A 16481-nucleotide genomic window follows, 5' to 3' on the forward strand; every position below is an offset into this window, starting at 1 on the left:
GAGAATAATATGGCTTAGTCTTAATTTGCTGTTGCTTTTGATACTTGATAAATACCTGAGCTACGCTGAGTCCCTGTGAGTTTGTGGAGCTTTCAGCTGGATGAAGCACTCTTGGGCTCAGTGTGGCTTCCTCTGTGCATGAAGCAATTGCACAACAAGGATTTAAATATAAAGAAGGGAAAAATAAGCAAAGCTTCTTCAAAAAAAACCCCATGTGGTTGTTCCTACCACCATTATATTGTCGGGGGTTTGTGTGTATGCACACAAGCACACACTTTGAATAGAATAAGGATTATTTTGAAACCTAACTCATAAAATAAGTATGAATGGGATGCTAAATTGTGTATATAAGGCCAGTAGCTTATCCAAAAAGCACCACTACCCCCATGTACAATTCTCCCTAATTTATTTTATTAGGGAGAAATTTAAACCAGCTGCTGTTTCCTGCATATGCATTATCCCTACCAAAGAATATATTTTGTCTTTATTGGCTCTTCATTTATTTTAAAATATTGCAATGTTAAAACAGTTGGAAGCTGTTTATTGTTGTCTTCTCAGCTGGTTGGTGGCCAGCACTGTCCTGGCTGTGCCATGACGGGTTGCGTTGGCACTGGTGGGAGTGGAGAAAGCTGTTTTACAGCTTCCAAGTGCTGCCCCAGCTTCCCCAGTGCACATGCCCACCTGACTTCATAACCACACGCCCTTTAATGCCCTCATGGGTGTTAAACTTCTCTCAGTGTTGTGTGTATTAACAGTATAAAATATCCTGTATTAACAGTATAAAAGGGAGAGGACTGGGGAGAAAAGTGTGAGTAGGTGAGGAAAGGCATCCTGGACAGCCCCTGGGAAGTGGGGGGAAGGTTGGAGGGAATCAGGGGGTGGTGGAAGAAAGAGCAGGGGTGATGGAAGAAAGAGCAGGTCTGGTACAGCCAGACAGGAAGGTAGGAGAGATCCTTTTAGTGCATGTTGTCCATGGAGCTTCTGGGTGGAGCAGTGTTTGGATCAGCAGGATTAAGCGTGGCTGGAGAAGGTACTGTGGTGTTTTGTTCAGAAACACAAGGGCCATCCAAGAGCACCGCTGTGGTACTCAGCACTAACCCTGCTGTGGTGTTCTGGGAGGCAAAGGTGGGCGTTGAGGAGGTGGAAAATACCTCTTGAGAGCCAGTAGAGCATGGCCGTGCTGGTGTTTGTTCAGTGAAGTCACAAACCACGACCAGCCTTCACACCAACCTATCCAGCACAGAAAGGAGGGTGGCAACCAAAAATATGAGCAAACAGCCCCTGAATGTGGGTGCAAAGTGTATTTCTGGCCCCTCCCTGCTGTATTGAGGGTGAACACAACTTCCTTTTCCTTTCTGTAGTCTGAAGAAAGCAATGCTTGTGTACATTTCCTCCATGCAAATAATTGCAGCAACTCTGGCTGATGCTGGAGCTGAGCAGACTGTGCTGCCAGAACCAGCATGGATCCTTACTTGGGTCTCCAGTGGTGAAAAAACCCTCACAATACCATCTTATCATTCATCCTATTCTTTAAATCGGTGCTTTCCTTTTCCCCCACGGTGGTGTTTATATCCTGTTCACTGTTTCCTACTGCTTATAGGCCAGGCTGCTGCCTGGAGCTCAGCTGCTGTGCCCTGGTGAGCCATTAATGCATCAGGATGGGATCTGGGGCAGTAATTCAAAACAGGAGTGAGCACAGGCTCCCTGTGGGATAATGCTGCCATGGCTCTGCGGGCAGGCAGAAGGTGTCAGCGTCATTATTTTCATTCTGCAGCAGAAGTGGGGGTGATAAAGTGCTCACTGAGTGTTTGCTGTCCCAAAGGATCAAAGGGATTCCTGACAGCTGAGCTGCTGAAATGGAGCATCCCCATTGTCTGCCTTTAACTGAGCTACTGAATGGTGATGGACCAAAATCATCAGGATAGGTACTGAAATGCTGTCCCTCCATCCTGTGGGTCAGTATTGGAGAGGATTGCTTGAAATGGTCACTTTTTTGCTGTAAACTTCTGAGAGCTGCGCTCCCATTCCAAAACCTCAGACTGCCAGTGGTTTATCTGCTCTGCCAAAGAAAGAGGTGACTATTTAATGAAAATAGCATTTCCAAACTGTGTGTCTTGTTAAAGCATCCAGAACACCATGTTGTGTCTTTTCCCCGTTGGTGACACTGCACAGCCAGTGTGGGAATTCAACAGCAATTTTGATTCAAAGCCACCTTCAGTGAAAATGGTTGTTTGTAAATGTGTTGCATCAGATGTGTCAATGAATGTAATTAAGGAATGAAGACTGCTGCACACCCCTAATTAAGGGGATTAAAAACTAAAGCTGCCTGATTCCACTGCTGGATGGAAAAAACAGACTGGTGGAAACAGCCAGAGGCCAAATCTTGGTGAGGTGAGAGGAGTTCTGCTGCAGTCCCTGTGCTCTCAAAAGGGGCAGCTCTGGGAGGTGACAGGACTTAGCTGCTCTGCTACATGCCATAACTGACTGCTGACTGTACATGGTGGTATTTAATTGCTGCTTCACACTCCCTTTCTGTTTGGTTCCTGTTTCTGGTGGGGATGGGAGGATTTTCATCCCTGCCAGCCATGCTGGGGTGCAGCCTTGGGAAGCTGACAGTTGTGTCACCCCATGTTAGTTTGGTGTCCTGGTGTCTCCTACCATCTTGGTACCCATCCCCAACTCTTTGGCTTTTCTGGATGGTGCTGTGGGATGTGTGTGAGGACACAGGGCAGAACCTCCAGGCATCTGTGAGGTGCTTTTTGCAAGCCAAATTGTGCCAATAGAGGATGAAGAACATTGTGCAATGGAAATATTAGGAAGCTGTGCTCACTGAGGGCTTCTCCCCAGCCTTGCTAAGAGGAGATTGACTTTATTATGGGATGGGGACTGCCAACAAGGATGTCTCATTAATCCAAGCACTGATATCCCATTGTTTTTTTTTTACTCAGGGTGGGCATTGCCTGCCCTGTGGTGCAGGATCCCTGGAGGGATTCTGGAGAACATCTGTGTGGGAGGTGTTACAAAACCTGCTGTGATTTTCCAGGAACCATCTTCTCTTTTGCTGCCTGGCTTGTGGAGCCACTGAAGGGTCATGGGTGACTTTGTGGTCACTGAGCATCTTGAGCAGAAAGCTGGGAGGAAAACCATCCCTATGGAGGTGGCGTGAAGTGTCCGAGCATGTTCCTGGGACATGCAGTGCTCTTCTGGTGCTGCATTCATTGGGGCACCATCCTTCTGGCTCCAGGGTGGCACTGGAGCTAGTCCAATCAAACGGAGTCAGTACCTTGAGGCTTTACAAACAGCTTCTGATTCCTGGCTCTGAGTGTTTGGGGGAACAGCTCAGTGACTGGTTATTTGCCTGTTGCCTGTGGACCTGGTCTGTTGGGAACATGGTTACACCCGGGATTTGGATCTTTGCCTGCTCTTCTTGGGCATAGAGAGGAGTCTGCAGATGTGCAGTAGGATCGTCCCCGTGTGTTTTTCCCCTGGGAGTGGTGCAGAGTTTAACTATCACCTGCAATATTTTTTTAAAAAGGAGAAAAAAAAAAGAGGGCAGCTTTCTGGAGGAGGTGTCTCCGTGTCTCCTCAACTCTCTCCTGTGCATGGTGCCCGCAGAAGATACGTTGCTGTTCCCAGTCTTAAGGCAAGGTCAGCAGCATCCCAGTTTGCATTCCTCATTGCTATGTGCCTTGGGGAGCTGCAGCCAGCTTGGAGTGGGCTTTTGCTGCTGCTTTTGATGGGGGTCCTCAATTAGCTCTTAGTGAGCTCTAAAACCAAGCTTCCTGATCTTGTGAGTTTTCAAGTTGTTGAAGGTTGGGTTCTTTCTGTGATACTGGGAGTTTACAGCTCAAGGTTTGTGGTGGGAATGGATTTCTTCTCCTTCTCTGTGCTGTTGCATGTGATACTGAGCCTTGAAAGAAGAGGAAACTTCAGAAAAGGGTGAGTCTTCCTGAAACAAAACCTTCCCCCTGCTCAGGAGCAGCACAGGCTGCTGCGTGCTGATACCTGCGGTGTTTGTACCCACCCAGCGAAATGCGGTTTCACAGCCCCCCTGCTCACTGACTCATTCCCTTGGGCTCCTTGGAGCTTTTGCTGTCCCAATTGTGTCACCACAGCTGGCATCCGTGTCTGTGCTGGATCTGGCTTGTTCTGTGCTGGTGGATGCTGAGGAGATCTCCAGCTTCTTCATCCCTTGTGTTGCTCTGCAGGTGTAAGTGGCTGCGGCTTGGCCAGAAAACTAAGAATTGAGGAATTTAGTAAATAATCTGCAGCTGGCCAGTGCCTTCCTGCACTCCTAGGTAAGGGTCATTAATCTTTAAAAGTGCAATGTTCAGGCTGATAATTACTGTAATGGTAGTTTTAGTTACCTTGCAGCCCTTGTTTCACTGCTCGATGGTAGCAGTGAGCATGTGAGGGCAAACCAGGTAAATCAACTCAGCCTGGCAGCTGGTACAACTTCTTAAAACTCATTGAAACAGCACAAAACTACATTGCTGCACCCCTGGGCAGACCCAGACACCACTGGGTTAGGCACCGTGTCCTGGGAATTTCTTTCACTGCAGGCTCTTGTGGGGGAGAATGATGTTTCCTCTGCATTCAGTATGTTTGGAGTGTTGCTGTAAGAAGAAAAGGTCTTGAAATCAGCTTAGAGTAGTGTAGTGACTAACTTAAGTATCCTTAACAAGCTGAGGGAGTTGTGGGTATTTGGACTTGAGAAGAGAAAGCTCCAGGGAGACCTTAAGAGCCCCTTCCAGTGCCTAAAAGGGCTTATAAAACAGAGGGAGATTGACTTTTTTACACAGGCGGATAGTGAGAGAATAAAGAGGAGTGACCTCAGGGCAGGACTAGGTGGGATAGTGGGGAGAAATTCTTTGCTGGGAGCATGGGGATGCCCAGAGAAGCTGTGGCTGCCCCTGGATCCCTGGAAAATTTCCAAGGCCAGGCTGGATGGGGCTTGGAGCATTCTGGGGTAGTGGAAGCCGTCTCTGCCCATGGCAGGGGGAGTAACAAGATAGGCTTTTGGGTCCCTTCCCTCCCAAACCATTCTAGGATTCTGTGATATTTGATGGCAATTTTGAAGCAGTAAGCCCAGCTGAAAGCTGGGGTTGAGGATGTTTTCATCCAGCTTTTTCAGCCAGCTTTCATGAGGGCTCGGCAGAGAACAAGCCTAGTGCTTGTTCTCCCAGCCCTTCCTGTAAGTGGTTCCCTCAGATAGTTCACATATTGTGCATTTCATGTGTGCTAATAGCATCTGAATAACTGCATGATCATGGTTATTTTTAATGAATTTGGGGTGTTGTACCAGGGTGCCGCAGATAATTTGAGGCATTTGGGTGAATGCAAATTGCATTCACCCGTGAAGTAACAAATGAAGCGCTTAAGTGCAATGTCCCTGGCACGCAGGGGAGGAACAGCCCAGGTGTGCGAACTGGGACAGTCAGTGATGGAGCCTGTTAAGAGGTTTTAGCATCAAACATCCTTCTGGCTCTTGGTGCAGCCATGGTTCATCCTGGCAGGTGCCTCTGTGTTTGTTTGTGTGTGTGTATCTGTGTGCAGGGGTTGTATTTATCTGGTAAGCAGCTCTTTATCAAAGGAGTGTGCAGGGCCCTTGGGGCTTCTAATTATAGCTTTGGTTTGGAAGCAACCAAAGAGAGAGCAACAAAAGCAAAAAAGTGCTTTACTCACGTTCTTGGGAAACTAAGGAAAGAATATGAGCCTTGTTATGTTAAACCTTGAGTGTAAATGAGGCACAGTGTAAGTAAACACATCTGTGTTCAGTCGGGAAAAAAACCACCTTATGAATAATTCATGGAAAAAATCCTCCTGTTCAGCTGATGGAGGGCTATTGCTTATTTCTGTTGAACTGTTGCTTTAACAAGATGGAATGCTGCTGCGGGGAGAGCGATCGTCACTCGCAGCAGTGGCATTGTCATCTCTGCTGTGCTGTCATCGCCACCGTGGGTATTCCTTCGGTGCAGAGTCAGGAGTGGCTGTGACAGAGTGACCTGCTGGGACGGAGCCTGTCCTTGCCGTTGCCTCCCTGTGATGGAGTGGCTTGCTCATGGTGCTTTTGTAAGCACCGTCCTGCTGCTTTTCTTTGCACAGATTTCTGGTGCCTGCTGGGTGCCTGTGCTCCCTGTTTCCATGGGAGGCTGGTGGAGGGAGCAGCCCCAGGATGTTATCTGCACCACACAGGGGCTGAGCTGCTCATAGGGTGGGGATGGGCTTGGATGGATCCTTCCCTCTCTCCGCCAGGTCGGGCAGATACTGGCTTTTTCAGCAAAGGATGGTTTTGGAGTGACTGCTGCCTGCCAGGCTGAGCTGCTGTGTCCTCCAGGAGGGTTTGGAGACTTGTTTCTGAAGAAGCAGCCCTGTCAGGCACTGTGTGTTTGAGACCAAACCATGTTGTTTCTGCTCTGGCCTCTGCTGCAGAGGGGAAGGGAGGCCCAAGAGTTACTGCTTGCTACTGAGTAGGAAACAGCACTTGTATTTTACTGATGCTTTTGTTAGTCTTCTTAGCCAGCTAGTGCGTTGCAATGGGTGGAGGGAGGGTCTATGAGCAGCTTGATTTTGCTGGCAGTCTGGTGCACGTGCCTTCTCCATGTCTCTGTTCTGGGTCCAACTGCTCCAAGTGAGTTTTCCAGACAGGTTCCACACGGGCAGCCTTTCCAAACCCATTGCCGTAGACAAGGCCCCAGTGACAAGTACATGTTTTCATTTAAATTTCAGCACTTCACCAATGAGCAAAGCCCATGAATTTCCATGTAAGGAATTCTGTACCATCCAGGAGGATTTTTGAGGATACGGAGGAGGAGCTCTCAGCTCCCTTTGGTTGTAATGCACTTACTGCTCCATTTAGTCAGGTCATTTTATAAGCCCAGTCTTCAATTTGACATAAATGATTTGCTTTCAGCAGATGGTGAGCTACTATTTTTGCCCTCATTTAAATAGGAAAGCTGTACGATAGCAGGAGATGGGAGAGGGGCACGGTGCTGCTGACATACTGTAGATTACCAGGGCTGGTCTGGTGAGAATTAAATCCAGGCAGCTGTAATGTGCCATCTGTGTTGTGTTGGGTGGTTTATTTTTCCCCCATTCAATGAGGCTCCTGAAGTCTCCTGTTACCCTCCAGGTCAGGCTGAGCAACAGCATCCTTTATGTTCATGATCCAAAGTATCAGCACAGAAAGACGAGGCATGTTAATTGTAAGAGGGTTTATAAAATGTCAGCACCAATTATTCCTCTAATGAAATGTATTAAATAAATTCTGAAAGGTTCTGAGTCTTTAGATTATTTTAAAGTTGTTTGAATTTCTCTAGAGACGCTTATTTTATTGCATTTGAATTTCTTACCTTGTTTGAAATCCCCAAGCAAACAGCTCTCTGCTATGGTCATAGTATCCCAGACTGGTTTGGGTTGGTAGAGACCTTAAAGTCCATCACATTCCACACCTTCCACTAGATGAGGTTGCTTCAAGCTCTATCCAGTGTTTTCTTTACTGTAGTAAAAATCACATGTAGGATGCATAACACACACAGGTGGAGTGAGTCGTGCTGGTGGCAGCTGCAGTTTCCTCCTCTCCCACCCACAGCTTTGTTGCACGTGCACCAGGTCTTGACAAAACGGAATTTTCAGGCTGTGCTCTCTATTTCAAGCAGCATTCTGTGTAGTTTCCCTGGTGAATTATGTGCTTTTCACACACATTATGACATGGGAAGGAACGCATTTTAAAAAAACCCACCACACTGTTGCTGAAACTATTTGATTTTTGCCTATTTTTAGCAGAAATTTCTGTCTTATCATTATCTCCAGCTCTTGCTGGAGCAGCAGTGTTCAGTGAAGGCACATATTTTTGCGTAGGAAAGTCAAGACAGTTTGTCCCACCCGTTATCTGGTGTTAGGCATCTCTGCAAGACAGTTTGTGTTTCCAAGAACTGAACCTTCCCCATGGACAGTCCTTTTTCTTCTTTCTCTGAAAAACTAAGCCACTGGGAATTAAGTAAGTTATGACATAAGCCATAAATCATTTTTCCAGGCTTGGAAACAAGGATAAGTTAGATTTTTCACAGCATCACAGGCTGGTTTGAGTTGGAAGGAACCTTAAAGCCCATGTCATCCCACCCCCTGCCATGGGCAGGAGCACCTTCCACTGTCCCAAGCCCCATCCAACCTGGCCTTGGACACTTCCAGGGATCCAGAGGCAGCCACAGCTTCTCTGACCAGCCTGTGCCAGGGCCTCACCACCCTCACAGGCAGGAATTTCTTCCTGATTTCTAATTAACCCTTCCTTCCTTCAGCATAGGTTCAGTTTACTATCACTAAACTTACTGGGTGCCTAAATAAGAGACTGAAGTGGGCTGACAGGTAGGAGAGGGTGACAGACATATCTAAACTTGCCTGTTTCATTGAGCCTCTGTAACTCATCATGGAACAGCCCAAATGAGCAGCACTGTCATTTCCAGGAAACTCAGGTGTCACCACTTAATGAGAACCTTCCAGAGCACAGACACCGTAAGTGAGGGATTTAGCGTTCTCTTGAGGACTGAAGGTTTCTCAACAGGGAGCTGTTGCAGTGTGTTGAGCTACTCTAAAATCTTTTAGATAAGTCTCTGTGTGTCTGTGCAGCATGGAAAATGAGGATGGTTTGGCTTAGATTGGGCTTGTCTTCTGATGTCTGCAAGAGCAGAACCCATGGAGCCATGTGGGGATGAAACTGAATTTGACCATCATCTGCTCACTAGATAATTAGTGCAGGGAGGACAGGGCTTGAAGCGACCTGGTCTAGTCGAAGGTGTCCCTGCCAGTGCCAAGGGGTTGGAATGAGATGAGTTTAAGGTCCCTTTAACCCAAAGCATTCCACGATTTTATCATTGAACCATGTATGTTGGGAGCACAGTGAGCAGTGAGCACTTGCGCACCTTTTAAGTCTTGTTTTGTTTCAAGGATTTCAATGCAGGAAAGAGGGATGAGTATGTACAAATTACACCAAGCCCAGGGAGATATTGTGTGTTCCTACAGCTGTGCCCTTGGCCAGAAAGAAGGATAAGCACTGAGGTTGGGGGGCTCCAGTATCAGGGGGCTGTAGAGTCTTTGCAGGTAGAGCAGGTTCAGGAGGTGCCCCTGCACTGTTTTGCTTTGACATTTGGTGTTCAGAGTTTCTGATGCCTTTTGAGAGAAGATCTGTGGAGCTCCCTCTTCATCACCAAAGCACTGACATTCTTGAGGGGGTCCAGGTCCACCCCTGGGGGGGCTGCTCCAGTCCAGATGAGGTGGGATGTTGCGGGTGGGAAGTCACCACATGGTGCAGGTGTACTCAGCCTGTTTTCTGCCGTGGAAGTATTTAACATCTTTCTCTTCAGGTTGCTTCCAGTTGCCAAAGCCGCCTTATCTGGAGGATGTTCTTCAGATTAAAAATCCTTAGATATAAATACATACTTGTACTCTTTTCTGATTAGATTATTACTCTGAAATCTCTCTCTGGGATCATACCTGAGTTTTGTTGTAGTTTGCTTATTTCCGTAGTGTTTAACACCTTCTCCATGCCAGACTTGTGAAGAGCCTGCCTTTTACAGGCTGTCTGACATCAAACCTTCAGCCTCTACCAAAGAAAGCCCCTCCAAATGAAGTATTTACAACAATGTGGCAGTTCAGAGCAGAAGGTTAACAGCACTGCTTGAGTGCTCATACAATAGCAGAGCATCTTCCTCCAGCATCCAGGGAGCTCCTGAGGCACCTGCTGGCTCAGCAGAATCGCCTTATGGAATAGCAAGGGAAGAAAATTTAATTTAAATAAAAACCTGCTTGTGGTTTGGCTGTGGGCAGTGCTTTCTCCAAGGGATGGGTTGAAGAGCAGTGGAGCGGGAACCTCGCTCTTTGTGTCTGCTCTGCTGTGGCCTGGGTTAGAAACAAAACACTATTTGGCACCTGACTCCTTGCAGGAAAGGCCCTTTTCTTCTGTGTATAATCACAGAATCACAGACTGGCTTAGGTTGGAAGGTCTAAAGACCATCTTCTTCCACCCTCTTGCCATGGACAAACTCTCAGTTGTGTTACTTACTTACAAATCTCTGCTTTTGATAATGAATGTAGGGGAAATAATTTCTGAGCATAAAACTTCCAAGGGAGGGAGCTGGCCAGGAGTCCACACATTGGAGCAGTGCACTCGGGTCTTGCAGCAAGGTGTTTGCTGTACCCAGTGAATTATTGGTGCTGGCTGCTATGAAGTGTTTATTGAGAAAAATAGGGCTCCTTCTCTGCACGCCCAGCGCTGCCGAGGGGATCTGGCTGAGCTGCAGCGTGGTTCTCGGGGGAGGGAGGAAAGACAAGGAGATGTTTGCTCATTGCCAGCCAGACCCACCTTCCTGCACCAGGAAAGGTCCATGGCTGCGGCTTTGAAATGTAAACAAGTCAACAAATCTTGTTCCAAGTTGTTGGTGTTTAAAGACAGAAAAGTACATCCAGAGGAAATGTTCCTTTGTGGACTGTCCCTGGGGCTTCCTGCAGCCGGTAAGAGCTGCTGCTCAGCTGTGCCCTCCCCACCGACATCATCTCTAAAGCTTTGGTTCTGCCTTTTTGGTTTGAAGAGCAGCTCATCCAATGTTGTGCGTTTTGATAACGATTTGTACAAATGTATTTATTCAAAACAAACACAGTGGGAAGCAACAACAAAGCAGGCTGCTGCAACAGCTGGTGCCTGAGGGAGCTGGCTGCTGGTGTGTGATTGTGATGGGACAGGCTTGCAGAACATGCCTTTCATTCTGTGTGTGCTGGGGCATTGGGAGCTTTGCCCTTGGTGTTGGCATAGTGGATTTGGGGTTATGGGTGTTTGGCTGAACAGATGGGTCCCTGGCCTCTTCACTGCCTTGTGGCATCTCCAGGAGTTCTTAGAGAGCTGACGAGAGCAGAAGTTGGCTACGTGGTGGCTGGGGTTCTCTGCAGTAGGATCCAGGGGTTGCTAACAGGGCCTGCAGCATCTATGGCAAGGGATTGCAGGAGGAAAGGGAGCAGAAGTAAGAGCTGTAGGGACAAGTCACACGTATGCTGCCATCTGCAAAGTGATCGCAAACACATCTGGGCACATCTGGGTTCAGGCACCCTCTCTGCCTTGTAGCAGTTTCTTCAGTGCAGGTTGGAAGCTGCTGTTTCAGTGGCCTCTGCCACTCCACTGGGTTTGGAAATACCCAGAGCAGCTCACAGAGGGGAGATTGTGAGTGGAGAGTAGTTCTGTCTAATGCTTCTGCAGGAGACCATGCTAAAATGAGCCCTGTGGCTCATCCCCAAGACTGGCTGTTGGGGCTGAGTCCAAGTGAAAAAACCCCAGACCAAATCCTGAACCTCAGGAAATTTGTGTTGCTGCAGAAGCAAATTCAGGGAAGGTCTGTGATGCTGTGCTGATTTTACCATGGTGTTAGAAATAATATGAAATGTTTGCATTAAATGCAAGGGGAAAGTCCTTTGAAGAGCTGGAAGGGCTTTTCTCCTTCAAGCACTCTGGTTCTTGTAGCAGTCAGGATGAGTTAAATTGAAGTTGATGAATGCAGTAATGGATAAGAGGATGACATCTTGAAATGTTTCTTAATTTTAAGTGTGTATTTTGAGCAAATATTTATACACTGAGGCTCGGGCTGGGGGATTGAGGCATATTGGATTATATGCTATTTGCTCAGTGAAAGCAGCAACAATTTATTGCCACAGATACATGTGATGCGGTGCGCAAAGATTAGTTCTATCCCCTCTAAAGCATGATTATTTTGGGTCCTCTTTATACCTTAAATAGATATTCTTCTCATGTGATTTCCATCTTTTTGTGTCAACAGCCTAAACAGGCTAAAGTTGAAATAAACATTGCATCAGCTTAATAGCACAAGCTCTGAGGAAATCTGCTCTCCATTATAGATGTTGTTTGGAAACCTTTTCATTTGACATTTTTCCAGTGTGCAGTACAAATATCCTATGAATCCCAAAGTCTGCTGGGCTCCACTCTATTCGTCTGGTACAGAACAGTGTAATTGCTCAACACTGATGGGTCGTGTTCCCAGCAGTGTGGCTTGGTGTGTTTTAGATCATAGAATCCTAGAATGGTTTAGGTTGGAAGGAATCTTAAAGACTGTCTTCAAAGCAAACTGTAGCAAAAGGAATGACTTTGCTTTTGCTGACTTAGTAGACTGGAGTCAGCCAGGGTTTCATCCCCTTACAGGCCATTCGATTCAGAGTTGGACTAGATGATCCCTGTGGGTCCCTTCCACTCTGGTTCTGTGACAGGCTGTTGGGGCTGGTGGACATGGCATGTCTGTGCTCGTGGTTGGTTTGAATAGCTCAGTCAAACATGGGTAGTGGAAACCTCTTGATTGAGCCCTTTTGCTCCTCTCACACAGCATCATCATGACGACAGAAAAGAGCCCAGCAGCTGACGCTGACAACTCAGAGCAGCAGCAAGCCAAGGAGGAGGAAGGAGCTGCTGAAACACAGAAGCAAGAGGCTTCCCTGGAGGAAGGGGCTCAGCCAACACCAGAGAGGCAGTCCCAGAGGCAGAAGGCCTCCAACGGAGATACCCCCACGCACGAGGAGCAGGGCAAGAAAGAACGTCGCGCCTCTGAGGGCCGAGGTCTCTCCCGCCTTTTTTCCTCCTTCCTCAGGAGGCCCAAGTCTCAGGTATCCGAAGAGGACAAAGACACTGATGCTCCTAAAGAGGCGGGAGGTGACCAGAAAGATGCAGGATTAGGAGCCAGCCCTGATGAAGGTATCTTGGTGAAAGCCCCGATTGCAGCTCCTGAGCCCGAGCTCAAAACTGACCCATCACTGGATCTCCATTCCTTGAGCAGTGCAGAAACACAGGTAAAACAGCCCATTCCATGGGACATGCTCCCTGCTGCTTTAAAATGTGTCTTTGTAGCCAGAACTATAACAACTTCATATCCCAGGGTGGTGAGCTTGACCAGAAAAGGTAATGGGATGCCAAAAAGGCTCTTGTTAGCTCCCTGTGTTTAATTGTGTACTTTCCACTCTTGCATCCCTGCATCAGACCTGCAAAGTACCTGTTCTGGGAATTAGGGTCATGCTCCACAGCATAATTTAAAATGCTCTGTGCTGAATCATTGCTCTGCTGAGGCTTAGGATGTCACATCAGAACACAGAGGGTTCACAAACCAGGGTTGATCGTCAGGATATCCTTGGTGTGAGCAGGATCAAGGCAGGTCAGTGGCCCAAGGTGGACGTTGCAAGAGTATTTGGATTTGGGAACGGGTTTCTTCAACTTCAAGGAGCCCAAGCATGGCATTGTAGGACTTGGTCATCTGCTTGGTCCGGGCTAGTGCTGAGCCTGCCAAATATAAATATTTTCTGCTTATGTATCATGTCGACAGGGATTTCTGCATGGTACATGCACCGAACCCAGCTCCTGGGACATGTCTGATGTCTGCTCTTTCCAGCCAGTGTCATTTTTCATGCAAAATTTAAAGTTTAAAAATCTAAAGCAGAAATTGAGGCAGAGACACCCCCAGGGAACATTCACTGAGCTGTGGCTGGTTTTTGATTTGGAGGTGCTGGGTGCCCTCTCTTCTTCTTGGGTAGTTACAGCTCTACTATTACTTGAGGCTGAAGTGGAAAAAGGTGGGTATTCCTTATCCTCAGCTGGGAATTTCTTACATCCCAACCAACCTGTGTGTATTGCCGGAGCCAGACAGGGTGAAATCTGGATTTCTTACCCACTGCCTTAAGTTCACAGTGGCTCCAGATACCCACAAATGCTCAGTTTTGGAGCAATACTTTATAAATTCAAGCATTGCCAGTAGGCAATAATTGTAAATCCACCTCCTTAAAATTACAGTGTTTTAGAGAGGGTAGTAGGTAACAAACAGCTTTTCCTTTCTTTTCCCAAATTTCTGAGCCTGTGAAGACCATGGGATGATCTCTGCTCATGTTTTATTCCTCTGAGGGTTGGGATTAGCAGGATGGGGAAGAGGTGGAGATCTTCAGGCAATGTCAGCCCAGAAACTGTATTTTCAAGAAGAACTTGTTCTTGGAAGTGTTTAAGGCCAGGCTGCAGGGATCTTGGAGCAGCATGGTCTAGTGGAAGGTGAGATGGGCTTTAAGATCCCTTCCAACCCAAACCATTCTGTTTTTTTTTTAATGCATGATTTCTTTCTCTGTTTATCTCTGATTTGCTGGTCCTGAGCCCATGTGAATTTGCACCCCAGCCTTTCTTCATGGGTCATTCATTTTAGACGACACGTTTGTGTCTTTTTTAGTTCTTATTTTAGATCACTGTCAGTGCCTTTCTGAACTGTGACACTCGGCAGATATTTCTGCTGTGAAAGCATTTGCGAGGTGCTGCAGTTTGATAGATGCTGACCGACAGGCATTAGGAGCTTTGACTGATTCCCTGCTCCCAATTGTCCCAGTTCTGCTGGAACAGAAGTCAGCAGCTTGTGGACATTATTTAGTTTTTAAATACCTCTCTGCACTTGCGCCTGGGTGTGATTTCATGAGATGTGATGGGCTGAACAGACAAGGTTTTGCTCTTCCTCTGCTGCAGCTCTTTGCTCCTGCTGCATTCAGCCCCTTCCAGCATCGTCACAGCCTGCCACTCCATTGGGTTTGGAAATGGAACTCATTTAACCTGCTGAAGTAGCAGAGGAAAAAAAAACAAACAGCTTCCTTCCTCCTCCTGTCCCCAAACTGCATCTCTTTCTGCTATTTGAGTGGATTAAACTGGCTTGCAAAGTGCTTCCCCAGGCAAAAGGGATGGTGGTGTGGAGGCTGCCTTCCCTTTTTGGTGGCAGAGAGCTGCTTGGTCAGCTCCAATGGCCATGAAGCCTCAGCCCTGACCCTCCTTTTAATGCCACTGCTACCATAAAATCCCACAATGGTTTGGGTTGGAAGGGACCTTAAAGGCCATGTCATCTCACCCCCTGCCATTGGCAGGGACACCTTCCACTATCTCATGGTGCTCCAAGCCCTGTCCAGCCTGGCCTTGGACACTTCCAGGGATCCAGAGGCAGCCACATGTGCTCTGGGAAACCTGTGGCAGGGCCTCACCACCCTCATGGAAAGAACTTCTTCCCAATATCCCATCTATGCTCCGTCAGTTTAAAACAATTCCCCCTTGCCATGCCAAGGGCCAGTGCACTGGAACAACAGCTATGCCAGTGGGAGCACTGGGGGTCCTGCCTGGGAGAGAAAAAACCTTCCCAGTCCAGAAGGTGCTGTCACTAACACTGTGAATGCATGATGTAATCTGCCCTGATTTCTCTAATCAACCTTTTACTTCTTTTTTATTACATAATTTACAAAATGAAAACTTGAAAAGTACTTGGAAGAGTTTTAAAAATTAATACCATTCCCTTGGTCACCCCAGATCCTAGGTTACAGGTTGAAGTGGGATAATGAATTCTGACTGAGATCCTAGCCCTGTAGTGGTTGTTCCATGTGATGCTTTGTTTGTTTCTTTGTTTGACACCTCTAAACTGGGGGTTTCAGCCTGCTCAGGAAGAGAGGAGGGACGACCAGGAGCCTTTGGGAAGAGACCTCGAGGAAAGGGAAGAAGGAGAAGCAAAGGAAGAGGGTGCCAAGCCAGAACTGAAGCCAGAGTCTCTGGAGACTAAAGCAGACAAGGATTTGAAAGCTGCCCAAAAAGTAGTGAAAAGACACAGAAACATGTACTGCAAAGTTGTCTTGCTGGATGACACCATTTTTGAGTGTTCTGTGGATGTAAGTACTTTAGGGGTTTGGTTCTGCGTCTCCTTTCGTCCCTCTCCCTTCTGCTTCTCTTGAAAAATCACCACAAACACAATTTAATAGGAGCCTAATGTGCTACTAGGGAATTACATGACAGGTTTTACTGCAGAACAAGCCTGCTGTAAGCTATAACAGCTTATTTAGTGTGTGGTAAAAACCTCTGGGTACTAGGAATCTTTATTTTATTGTTCTACAATTCCAGGGTGCCTTACTTTATAAAGGTGGGGGGAAGTTTAAAAAAAGAACAAACCCAAACTTTATATTACTTGCTGTTCATGATCTCTCTTATTTGTATCCCAGGCTAGAGTTTAGGTTTTTGGGGTAAGTTGCAATTGTCTAAATAACTTTGGCCTCCTTGGCTTTGAATAAAATGGGTTGTATAAAATTGATTTATGCTTTTCTAGTCCCCCAAGGTACCTTTACCTCTCAGGCTGCTGGTTCACTTAGCTCCTGGTGCTTGGATGTAAAGAAAAACACACTGTGTTTAGCCTGCTGTTGAATATATTTCCAGTAAACAATTTAAAATTATGTTGGCTTAGAGCACTGCAACCTTCTTCATTTGAGAGCTTTTTTCCTCCTTTATTTTGTGTATTCTCTCACAGGGCTGTGGTGCTGTCAGTGCAATAAAAAGCGAGCAGAAAGCCCTATTTTAGTATCAAAGTACTTGTCTGGAATATTAAGAATCGGGTACTTACCATTGGAACATACTTCCACCAGCTTGTTTTCCCTCGGTCCTGCTGGTAAAT

At 46.9% G+C, this 16481-nt stretch overlaps 1 protein-coding gene across 40 annotated transcripts in view; it reads left to right on the forward strand.

The window, feature by feature from the left end:
• Positions 1-16481, forward strand: part of EPB41 (erythrocyte membrane protein band 4.1) — a 95329-nt gene that overhangs the window by 31458 nt on the left and 47390 nt on the right. For 38 of the 40 annotated variants that reach the window (XM_071453305.1, XM_071453306.1, XM_071453294.1 and 35 more), the window contains 2 exons: positions 12375-12834; positions 15478-15708. In XM_071453305.1, the coding sequence (XP_071309406.1) occupies positions 12382-12834; positions 15478-15708 (684 nt within the window). In that variant the 5' untranslated portion in view covers positions 12375-12381. Of the gene's footprint in view, positions 1-4280; positions 4299-12374; positions 12835-15477; positions 15709-16481 lie in introns of those variants that run through there. The other 2 variants (XM_071453307.1, XM_071453318.1) reach the window with 2 other exon arrangements.

The sequence above is a fragment of the Agelaius tricolor genome, unplaced genomic scaffold (genome assembly GCF_023055355.1).
Source record: "Agelaius tricolor isolate 1412-34295 unplaced genomic scaffold, bAgeTri1.0.p SCAF_36, whole genome shotgun sequence".
In the NCBI taxonomy this organism is placed as follows: Eukaryota; Metazoa; Chordata; class Aves; order Passeriformes; family Icteridae; genus Agelaius; species Agelaius tricolor.